The sequence below is a fragment of the Cyprinodon variegatus genome, unplaced genomic scaffold (genome assembly GCF_000732505.1).
Source record: "Cyprinodon variegatus isolate N-32 unplaced genomic scaffold, C_variegatus-1.0 Scaffold362, whole genome shotgun sequence".
Classification (NCBI taxonomy): domain Eukaryota; kingdom Metazoa; phylum Chordata; class Actinopteri; order Cyprinodontiformes; family Cyprinodontidae; genus Cyprinodon; species Cyprinodon variegatus.
Window position 1 is genome coordinate 491,183 of NW_015150815.1, and position 12,500 is coordinate 503,682.

Genomic DNA, 12,500 nt, shown 5'->3' on the forward strand with positions numbered 1-12,500 from the left:
TTCCTTCCTTCCTTCCTTCCTTCCTTCCTTCCTTCCTTCCTTCCTTCCTTCCTATTGGTTTATTAGGATGATCTCAAGTAAACTAAACCATATCGAATAATTAAACCTTCAAATTTGTGGTTTGGTGCAGCAAAGATTTAACAGCACTTCTTGTGAACATGTTTACATCTTGCCATCCCTTCATCCTCTAGCATCCCGCTGTCCAGACCCAACATGAAGGAGTTCAGAGACAGCGCTGAGCTGCAGCACATCGCTGCCCAGCAGAGAGCTGCTTTGCAGGTTAGAAAATGATCTAAACCAAGAGTTTAGCTGCCTACATCCACCGTCTTTATAACCCTATTTTTTTTCTCTGTCTTTTATTTTTAGCATGCTCATACACATTCTTCAGGCTTCTTCATCACTCAGGACTCCTCATTCGGGAACCTCATCCTCCCTGTTATTCCTCGTCTGGAGCCACAGTCATGACCTTTGATCCCCTGGTCTCCCTGAGACAAAAAGAAAGTCCTATTGTTCCCTTTGTTTTTAATTAATTCATAGGTAATGAGATTTGATTCTTTCATCCTATTAAAAGAAATCCCTGGAGAGTCTGAATCTATTTCTCATTTTTCTGATTGGGGAAAGACAACCAGATATCCTGGGTCCCCCCCATTCAGGTTTTTTCTTTTTTTTTTTTTTTTGAGAAATTCTGGATAGCCTAAAGAATACCTCTATCAACCAAACTTTTAAACCTTTTTTTGTTCATTAAATTAACTTTATTGCTTTCTTTGAAGTCATATTAACAAATTAAAAAGGTTTGAATACAATGCTTAAATATTTAAACTGAAATCATGCTGTAATTAGTCCACCTTATTTTTTGTTTCTGCTTTGTTAAAATTGTACAACTTAATGTTTCCTTTTTCTTTACATGACATCTTAGAAAGTATTTTACGACGGAGTATTAGGGCCACATTGAGGGTAAAGTAAAAATTGAGGGAGGGATTTATTTCCCCTCTTCCACACCAGGTCTGTAAAGTAGAAATATAGTGTTGAGAATAAAGTTGAGCTGTCAATAAAAAAAGAAAAAGTAAGATGGATAAAATCATTAATGGCGTCAGTGGACTTGAATAAAAACATCGGCTCGATGTTTGGTGACATTTTAAGCCTACATCCTCTTAAAGGGAGCTTATGATGCTGTGCAGTTTTAGGCACTTTAAAAGTTTATTAATATTATTCAATATATAAACACAATATTTTGACTTCATTCTCAACATTTTGTCTTAACTGACTTGGTGAGGAAGAGGAAAAAAGTATTCCCCCCTTTTTTTTACTCAATGTGGCCAAAATACTCAGTTGTAGTATTTAGATCTTCCTTCTCTATCTGTAATGGGGGTTTTTTTTGTGTTTGCTAACTGGAAATTAAAACGAAAAATACTCCCTGTTTGAGAATAAAAAAAAATAACCTTTTAAAAGTAATTTAAATCTTCAGCAACAAAAATTAGCATTTCTGTACAATTGTAACTTCAGTTTTAGAAAAGGTTTAAATAGGCATAATATGGAAAATTATTCACTATAAAATTACAGAAAAAAACTGAAACACCTTTTTAAAACCATCCCTGACATCAAAAGCATAAAGTTGTTGACAGACTTCTTTTTAACGTGGATCAGTCACTGATGAGGGTGGAAAAAGCATCTAGCTGCTACGGTTTAAAATGTATGTATAATTGGATGTCATCTGCAGAGATGTGGTTTGAGATATCAGAAAATAAAATGTCAGCTTGTGGGAAAAATATAAAATGTAAATAATGGGCTCAGAACTGGACTTTGTGAAACACTGCAGGTTAGACGAGCAGAACCCGAGAGGAACTTTAATCCAGAACTTTATGTTAGATAAGAAGTTAACAAGTCTAATGTAGAGCAAAAAATATACAGTGAGGAAAATAAGTAGTCGGGTTTTATTTTGTCATTTTGAACACACAAGTGTAAACAAAAATAAAATTTGTTGTGTACAGCTCTCTAAACTATTTCATTTCTTAAAGTGTAGGTAAGCAGCAGAGATAAAAACAGTGTGATGAAAAAATTATATAAACATCTGACTGTGCAGTTACAGTTCCAACATTTGAGATTTTATTTATTTTTTTAATGACCTATTTTACATAACATTCAGCAGTCTAATGGCAGTGGGGAAGAAACTGTTCTGGAATCTGCTGGACCTGCATCCGATGCTTCAAAGTCTCTTTCCAGAAGGCAGCAGGGAAAACCATCCATGTTGGGGGTGTGAGGGGTCATTTATGATGTTACTGGGCTCAGGACATGCAGCACTGGGATGTATGTGAACACATTGCTATTTTGTAAGTTCTCCCACTTACAAAATCATTGAGGGGTCTGAAATTGTCATCTGTTAGACATAATCTAAAAAAGGAATGCCGTAATCACAATGTATTATTTCTTAACAAACCAATGTTAATATTTGGTACAGTAGCCTTTGTTTGCAGTTCCAGAGGTCAAACGTTTCCTGTAGTTTTTCACAAGGTTTGCACACACAGTAGGTGGGATTTTGGCCCACTCCATCCACACAGGTTTCTGAGGAACATGGAGTTAAAGCACCCTCCAAAGATCCTCTATTGGGTTTAGGTCGAGACTGGTCAGGTCACGCCAGAACCTTGATATGCTTTTTACAGAGCCGCTCCTTGGTTATCCTGTCTGTGTGCTTTGGGTCATTGTCATGTTGGAAGACCCAGCCTCCACCCATCTTCAATGCACTGAGGGAAAAATCTTGCAATACATGGCCCCAGTCATCCTCTCTTAAATGCAGTGCAGTCCTGTCCCATGTGCAGAAAAAAACACCCCCGAAGCATGATGCTACCACCCCCATGCTTCCCAGTAGAGATGGGGTTCTTGGTATGGTACTAATTATTCTTCCTCCAAACACAGCTAGTAGAATTATGACCAAAAAGTTCTATTTTAGTCTCGTCTGACCACATGACTTTCTCCCATGACTCCTCCGGTTCATCGAAATGGTCATTGGCAAACTTAAGTCAGACGTTGACATGTGCTGGTTTAAGCAGGGGACCCTTCCATGCCATGAATGATTTCAAACCATGATGTCTTAGTGTATTAACCACAGTAACCTTGGAAACGGTGGTCCCAGCTCTTTTCAGGTCATTGACCAGCTCCTCCCATGTAGGTCTGGACTGATTTCTCACCTTTCTTAGGATCATTGAGACCCCACAAGGTGACATCTTGCATGGAGCCCCAGTCTGAGGGAGATTGACAGTCATGTTCAGCTTCTTCCATTTTCTAATTATTGCTCCAACAGTGGACCATTTTTCATCAATCTGCTTTCCAGCCTTAAGGAGGTGTACAATTTTGTCTCTAGTGTCTTTGGACAGCTCTTTGTTTGGTTTTGGTCATGTTAGTTGTTGGATTCTTACTGATTGAATGGGGTGAACAGGTGTCTTTATGCAGCTAACGACCTCAAACAGGTGCATCTAATTTAGCCTTTTCATAACACGAGGACCCAAATTTGGGTCCTCAGCACTCGTCCCAAGATGGTTTTTTAGACCTGTAACATATTCTCTGGGGTCTTGCCTTTATTTTGATACCAAAACAATTAAAATAAACTCTGTAGTTCTTGAGATATATTCAATTCATTTTGGGCATGTTATTTTCAAGCATATTACTCGAAAACAGGCCTAGTGTCCAAGAGGTTAAGATAATAAATGGAGTGGAGGTGGACATTTTTAAAAGCAGACTAGCAGGTCTTTGAGGATCAGAACTCAAGCTGATAGACAGGTGTTAAGATACTTATTTGCAGCTGTATCATGCAAATAAATAGTCAAAAAATTCATATATTGGGATTCTTGGATTTTTTTAAATTATGTCTCTCAAAGTTGACATTCACCTACGATGACCATTTCAGACCCCTCCATGATTTCTAAACTTCAAAACTTGCAAAATAGCAGGGTGTTCAAATACTTATTTTCCTGGTTGTATTTTCAGTTCTGTGGTCAACAGTTTGAAAGGCATGCTGAAATTAAATGGCACCATCAATGAACATTTTTCTGAATGAAAAAATACTTTTCTATGTAAGGCAAAAAATATCAGAATTGAAAGCCTTGACTTTAAAGTAATAGAGTCCCATTTTAAACAGCTTTGGTTTATTCAGCATAAGGAATTCCTACAGGAGGCCGGCATACTGTAGCTCCTCTTTTCCCTTTTCTGGGTGATGCAGCCTCCCACAAACTTCTACTGACCCCAGATGGTATTTAGGACTCTTCTGCATCTGATTCTATAGTCAGGGACCAGTTATAGGAAAAACCTAGATTATAGCCTTACATTGCAATAGTGTGTCAAGAAAAGCCAAGACAAGCCTCCTTTCCCACTACAGCAACAAGCAATGTGCTGCAGATGGTGCCCCATTCCCATTTTAATGTACACTCTCCAGCCTTGTTATTAAAAAGAGTTTTTTTTCATCTGCTAGGTTAAAGCTGTTATATCCCTTTAAGATTTTGTTCCACACTGACCCAAAAAAACATTATGCAGTATTTGCAGATTTATTAGTTGTGCATCCATAATATAAATCATCAATTCAATCGTATCCAAATGCTGCTCTGCTGGATGGAGACCGGTGGAAACCATTGGAGCACAGAGGAAGTATTGTCCTGTCAAAAAAAAAAACATAAAAAGATGATTTAAGCTTCAAATGACTGGTACACTGATTTCCAATGGGTAAAAAATATGCTCTTCAACCATATTGAGGGATAGTGAGGTGTTTAAACAAGGCTTAAAGCTATAGTGGAGGATGTTCTTTTTTTTCCAGGTGGATCATCAAAATAAGTGGTCCTCCAAATTGACAATCATTCTGGTGACGTTTACGTAAGGCTGTCCTACTTGCTCGACCCCGTTGTCAACGGTGGTGAGTCTGACATGGTAGTGGAAAAATTGCAAACCTTCTTTTGGAAAGAAAGCTTGTATGAGTGTTGCAAAAAACAACTTTTAAACGAGCGTGCACGAGGAAATATGGTCTTGTGCACGCACTCGCACGTATTTAATAGGCCTTTCCTCTCTGGAGCGGGTATAGGGTTGTGCATTTTTACTTATTTATTTTTTTCTTTTAAGTGGAGAGGTCAGGTATTTTCAAACGTTTGCAAAAATCTTCCACTATATCTTTAATTAGTAAATAATTTTATATTGAATAAATATCATATACTCATCATAGGTAGTAATTGTAATGTTAGTATTAGTATTTGTAACCAACTATCTTTTAAAATGGGGGAAAATAAATGTTAAACATTTCCGAATACTTCAGATTGTTGAAAGAAAGGAAAGAGTTCAAAACGTGTCAACTGGAGGAGGACATTAATTTGATAATACTGACCTCTAGTGGACAAAACAAGAAAGCGCTTTGTGAAGACTTTTTTTTTCTCAAAATGCTGACTTTAATCTCAGAATTCTGACTTTTTTTTCTTAGAATGCTGACTTTAATCTCGGAATGCTGACTCTAATCTCAGAATTCAGACTTTTTTTTTCTCAGAATTCTAACTTTAATCTTAGAATTCTAACTTTTTCCCTCATAATTCTGACTTTAATCTCAGAATTCTGACTTTTTTTCTCAGAATTCTGTCTTTAATCTCAGAATTCAGAATTTTTTTTTAGAATTCTGACTTTAATATCAGAATTAGAATTGATGGGCACCATGAAGGAAGAGATGTGGGAGATGTGCGTTGAGAGAGCTAGTCTCTAAATTCAGAGATTAAAGTCAGAATTCTAAGACAAAAAGTCAGAATTCTGACTTCCTTTTATCATCATTTTATTTCCCATATAAAACTGAAGTAATATTTAAAAATCTGTTAACTTTTTTATTTTTTCAGAGACCCTAATCCTCTTCTGTACACATTAGTCAGATTATTGGTAAAGAAAAGAAATATATATATTTCGAAAGTTTCCATGAGCCGCAACTGGTCCCTCAGTCGGGTTACATAATCCCAAAATGTTAATATTCTATGATGAATTTTATGATTATTGAATCAAGAAGCCGCGGATGACATCACAGCTGACTACAAACTTTTTTTTTTTTTTTTTGCGTAATTCTCACCCGGTCACAGTTTTTTCCATGCCCTGTAAAGTGACTTGCCTGAACTTGCAGCTGGCTCCACCCTCCGTTCCTCAGCCCGCTACGTGTTGAGCCTGGAGCCTTTAAGCAGCCCAGCATCCCAGAGGAACTTCTATATGCAGGAAACGCTCCACTTTCTCAGCAGAGACAGGTTTGTCAGCTCTCAACTTCAATGGAGTGTTTTCCACTCGAAGAAAACACATTTAATATCTGAGCAGGCCTGAGATCTGCGTGGAAATAGATGATATATGAACCCACGGAGAGCCGCGCAGAAGGAGAGAGGAAGAGGGGAGGTGGGTGTTGGATACAAAGCTGATTGTTTTCTTTCCTTCCTCTGTTGTGATATAATGTTTCATTTGGATTATAGTGGATAAAGCTGCAAGCTGAAGTGTTTCTTTTCTTTCTTTTTTTTTTTTTTTACTTCTTATGAACATTTTAAGGAAGATATTTTAACTTTGCAAACCTTAAAGATCTTAGATCAGAAGATAAAATGAGTAAATCTGAAGCAATGACGTTGAAAGCCAGAGTGTTGTATGATTTCCACGCGGAAAACCCAGGAGAGATTTCCATAGCAGAGAATGAGTTGGTGACTCTGTTCAGTGAGGAGGAGCTGGAGGGCTGGTTGGAGGGGGAAAACAGCCGGGGTGAGGTTGGCCTTTTCCCTGCCTCCTATGTTGACATCATCAGGGACCAAATCACTTCCAGCACAAGCAACAACGGCTTCTCCTCCCCCAAGACCATAACCCAGTCCCCCAGCCACAGCTCGTACGCGTCGCCTGACCCCCACTCGCAGAGGAAGTTCAAGGTCGGCAGTGGTGGAGGAAGCAGCTTCAACACCAGCCAGGGCAGCGATGACGACTGGGATGATGACTGGGATGAAAGCTCTCCTGCTCAGTATGAGCCTCAGGGTTTCGGGACCAGCCCTCCATCGTACCCGGTCACTACCTCCCTGCCCAGCCGGGGGAGCGGCCAACAGCAGCAGCAGGCGAAGAGCTCGGCAACAGTGGGGAGGAACCTCAACAGGTTCTCTACCTTTGTCAAGTCCGGAGGGGAAGCCTTCCTGCTTGGGGAGGCCGCTGCTTTTGTCAAAGACGGGGACAGGATCTGCGTGGTGATGGGGAAGTATGGACCGGAGTGGCAGGAGGACCCTTATCCATTCACATGCACAATTGACGACCCCACCAAGCAGACCAAGTTCAAAGGCATGAAGAGCTACATGTCTTATGGTCTTACCCCAACGCACACAAATGTACAAGTCAACCGCAGGTATGCAATTTCAGAAATCTCCTTTTCCATCCATTGAAGCCGACCCATTGGATTCTCGACCTAATCTCTGTTTCCAACCCCTTTAACTGCAGGTATAAACATTTTGACTGGCTCTACGCGCGGCTCGTCGAGCGTTTCCCTGTCATCTCAGTGCCCCACTTGCCAGAAAAGCAAGCTACCGGCCGCTTTGAGGAGGACTTTATCTCTAAGAGGAGGAAGGGCCTGATCTGGTGGATGAACCACATGACAAGTCACCCCGTCCTGGCCCACTGCGACGTCTTCCAGCACTTCCTAACATGCGGAGCGGACGAGAAAGCCTGGAAAATGGGCAAAAGGAAGGCAGAGAGGGACGACTTGGTCGGGGCAAACTTCTTCCTGACGATCAGGTAAGAAACCCATCCATTATCACTGCAGAAGATGAAATCAGGGATACCTTGGTTCCACAACCCATCCCTCTCTGTGCCACTATTTGAGTTGCAGATACTGTAAGGAGCGTATAAGTGTTTCAGGAATGCAAGAATAAAATATGTCTGCAAGTCAAATTTCTTTCTTATTTAAAAATATTACACACATCCTTGTAGCTCCTACTGTCTGTAATTCTAGGTCATTCTAGGTCTCTAAAGATAGTTTGCTGCATCCTGATCATTCCTGTCACATATTTAATGCATAGTAATAAAGAAGTAATGGCAAACTTGAGGGAATCTATTGCAAAACAATTGGTAAATATTGTATTGATGTATTATAGAACTTTGCATTCATTTCTATCCTTTCAATGTTTTTTTTTGTGTGTGTCTGCAGTCCATTTTAATCAAGCTGTTTGGATTAACAAAACAATCAGTCAGACATTGAATCATTCCAACGGTGCTGTATGATGGTTGTTTCTTTGTATTGCTGGTTGTTCTTCAAAAGCATAGTGGGAGTCATTTACATGTTCAGTTGACCTCTGATCATTGGAAAGAAATGCAGTGGCATTTGATCAATTTTTAATGTGCAGGGTAGTCTGATAGATCTCATGGAGGGAAACAAGATGCCTTGAGTCTCAAAACCAAGCAAAAAAGACCTGATCCAGGAGGCATGCTTTTCTTTTAGTAAAACTTTATTTTTAATGTACTTCAGATTCACTGCAAATATCATCTGAATGAGCTTTTAAGACTTATAAATCCATTTAAATAGAATTTAATTTAATCAAAATTCCGAGGTAAATACACAACATCATATTCTATCCAATTTATAATGCAATACCACCAATTCAGACATTTTTGATTTATGCCCGATATTGAAGCCTGGTCTGTGTTATGTTTATTCCACGCCACAACGCAAAAGGGGAAAATCACGAACCAGCTGTGGGTCTGGATATGGCCGAGGCGGTGAGGAGGTGGGGGCAAGTTTGTGTGACAACGGAGAAACATGAGGGCAAAAAAGAACGGGGATCCAGGTGGAAAAAGCCTCCCAGCGTTCTCAAGCACCTCGCTCTTCTAGCTGGTCCATCTTCACGAGTCGTTTTCCGCAATGGCGGTCATACAAACAAAACAAGCCGGTAAGGTACCTAACAGGAAATACGCATAGTGTAGAGTGGATGTAGATTTGACCAATCAGAGGCCTCCTGTCTGTGGCACTGTTTGCGGTCACCTCAAATTTGGGAGAGGTGCAGCAGAGTGTCTGCGGAAGGGGCGGGGACGTCTCTGCATTCACAGCAACCCCTACGCAGACGACCTAGTTTCGAAGTATAAATCAGCCTTAAGAGTGACCTCTCTGTTGGGACATAAAGAGACTCAGTCTGTTCCACTCTGGGAGGACTTTCTATGGAAGTTCAAATCAAAGCGTTCTCAGGGTTAATCGCAGCAACTCCTGAGCCGATGACTGTGTCCAGGAAAAACATTTGAACTTAGCACATAACATTCTATGGGGGAAAAAACAGTCAATGACAGATGTAATCGTTTAAATATATTTGTCAAAATAGAACATAGCTAAACACGGGATTATTTTCTAAAGACAGAAACAAAGAGATGAGACAGAGTCAATAATGGAAACAGGGCTTCAAATTAGGAAAGTAACTCTGTTAAACAGGAAAGCACCAGATACCTAGTAATTTCTATATAAAAGAAAACTAAAGAAAAATGCCCAAAGTCAATGACAGCAACAGTTCTGACAAGGTTTTCATCTAGAAAGAGACAATACCAAACAAATAGGGGTGTATACAGTGTTTTCTGAGACTTTACCAATCAGTTTTGACAAAATTACTGGATAAAATTGCTTATAGTTGTTACAAAAATGCAGCCAGGACAGATTGCCCATGAGATTTCCCAATCCATGCAGGATTCAAATTATTATTTGGTTCTCAAAAATAGCACGCTATCACTAAAGGCTGATTTATACTTTGAAACCAGGTCGTCTGCATAGGTGTCACAATGAACGCAGAGACGACCCCGCCCCCTCCGCAGACACTCTGCTGCACCTCTCCCTAATTGCAGGTGACCGCAGACAGGAGGCCTCTGATTTGTCAAATCTACATTCGCTTTACACTATCCGTATTTCCTGTTAGGTTCCTTACCGGATTGTTTTGTTTGTAGGACCGCCATTGTGGAAAACAACTCGTGAAGTTTGACTGGGTAGAAGAGCAAGGTGCGCGAGAACGCTAGGACCCTTTTTCCACCTGGATCTCTGCCCTTTTTCGCCTTCATGCTCCTCCGTTGTCACACAAACTTGCCCCTACTTCCGCACGGCCTTGGCTGTGTCAAGACCCACAATTAGTTTCTGATTGTCCCCTTTTGTGTTGTATTGTGAATAACAGCACAGACCAGGCTTCAAAATTGGGGATAAGTCAAAAATGTCTGCGTCATACCTGTGACAAGCTCACTGCGAAACACTGCTGCAGGAGAATAACCAGCCATTAAAACCACCACAGTTTCAAATCAACCTCATTAAGGCTAAAATGACTGTCCATTCTGCTTGTTTTTGGTCTCAGCACACCAGTCGTCCCTCTGGACCTGCAGGAAGTCGAGAACAAGATTGAAGGCTTTAAGAGCTTCACTAAGAAAATGGACGAGAACATTGTCGTGGTGAACACGTCCATCAATGAGTTTGCCCGCAAACAGATAACGGGCTTCAAGAAGGAGTACCAGAAGGTGGGGCAGTCCTTCAAGCATCTGGCGCAGGCGTTTGAGCTGGATCAGCAGGTCTACTCGGCAGGCCTTAACAGGGCCATCTCTTACACCGGCGAAGCCTATGAGGCCATAGGGGAGTATTTTGCAGAGCAGCCACGCCAGGACCTGGAACCAATTTCTGATCTGCTGGACCTTTACAGAGGACATCTGTCCAACTTTCCTGACATCATCCATGTGCAGAAAGGTGGGGAGCACTCTTTGTTTCTTTGAATGAAATCATTTTAATCATTCATCAAGAGCAAAGATAGATTTTTTACATCTTTCTTTGTTGTATATTTCTATAAATACGTCGTCCTAACATTGTTTCAGAACTGCTCAAATAATGTGGTGAGTAATGAGAGAGGAATGCCTCTGAAGTTACATGCAGATGTGAGAAGGGGTAAAGACAAAGCCGCGCAGGCCTACTTCTGCCCTGAATAACCGGCGCCTCCCAGTTTCCAGACGGCAAAAACGTCACTTTTAAAAATCCTGCCCGATTTTCCATCTAAAAAAAGAACATTTACGACTTGTTCAAAGCGCATCTAACCCTTAATTTCTCCATTAATGACGTCAAAGGTAGAGCAAGAAAATAATGCAAAGTTACTGTCTGTTTCCACCCCAACTAGGACATCTGTTTTCATTTACCCAACTGCTGAGTAAATCTGGGTTGAAAACTGAAGCCAGCGGGTCATTGTAACACAAGTCCTGAGCCTCCATGTAGGAACACACACCCATGCTCACACTCAACGACCAGCCTTCACAAAGAGTTTCCAGGGCAGTTAGCTTGTTGGTGCCTTGCAGGTTGGGAGGAGGGAGCTGCTGCTGGCATGCAAACGCCAGACGTTTGCCAAACCTAGAGGCACCAATTCTCCTAGTCTGTTCTCATGACACAATGTCAGCTCTAAGCTATTGAAACAACCACAATTGGAAACTTCCCTGTGACTGACATAACATCACCTTCTGTTTGACTGGAGTTTATTTTATTTTAATAGATAATACAGTGATTTAAGCAGTTTAAAATCTTAAATCGCGTGCAACGCCATAACGTTTCAGGAAACCCTGAAAAGAAATTGTCAAACAAAACATATTATTTATTATTTTTAAATTGTAAGATGAATAAGAAGCACCAATCAGGCTTTTCCCGATCATTATCCAGTTTTTCCAACTTTTTGATCTGCAGATTTCGATTATTTTCCTAAAATTTATTTCTGTTAACTTACATATAAAAATACAAAGAAAAAATGTAAATGTCTTGACTTTGAACTTTAATGAACTTAAATTAAAGCCTTTTTATCCGCATGTTTACAGAACCAAATGCTTGGATGCATTTAATCACCAGAAAATTATAAGGGCACATTCTCAAAAATTTCCCCAACATATCAGTCTCCCTATTTGAGTGCAGATAAGCCCTGCTGAGTTAGTGCAGACTCCTGCTGTCAGGATTTCTGCATGTCAGCAGACAAACAGCCATGACCTCATTGGCCTAATGCATAGTTTAGTCTACCGTCAGGCTGGTGGAATTAGTACAAAGATCACTAGTCTAGTCCCACTTTCTATAGACATTAATTTAGTGAAAAAGATAGAAAAATACAGCTATAGGTTTATTTGGACTTGTTTAATGTATGGAAATAGCTTATTGTATAGTTTTACTTATATAACCAAATTTTAGGGCTTAAACCATTTTGTCTTTAAAACTTATCACATCAAAGTGTGAGAAGGAATTCTCACACTTTCAGCTTTGTAGATCTAACTTTTCTGAGTTGTCAGTCCTGGTTCTGCGTGCGACTTGAAGGTTTTACATCTGATTTGAATGAGCAGAGATTCATGGGCTTCTTGTCCCATGTTGCCCCCGGACTGCAGGAATGCAGCAATGGAGCAGCTTTAGGATTAGATTAGCTTCCCCTCCTCCTCTTTTTCTCTCTCCCACTTTTTTCTTTTTCCCTTTCTTCTTTCTGGTAGATGTTTCCCACCAGGACGGCGCTACGAGAGTTCAAATTACA

General features: G+C 40.3%; 1 protein-coding gene across 1 annotated transcript in view; it reads left to right on the top strand.

The window, feature by feature from the left end:
- Positions 1-6,142: 6,142 nt before the first annotated feature.
- LOC107092020 (sorting nexin-18-like) overlaps positions 6,143-12,500 on the top strand; it is a 12,784-nt gene continuing 6,426 nt past the window's right edge. Inside the window, exons 1-4 of the mRNA XM_015386292.1 lie at positions 6,143-6,384; positions 6,532-7,357; positions 7,450-7,743; positions 10,323-10,705. Of these exons, the coding sequence (XP_015241778.1) occupies positions 6,333-6,384; positions 6,532-7,357; positions 7,450-7,743; positions 10,323-10,705 (1,555 nt within the window). The 5' untranslated portion in view covers positions 6,143-6,332. The remainder of the gene's footprint in view (positions 6,385-6,531; positions 7,358-7,449; positions 7,744-10,322; positions 10,706-12,500) is intronic.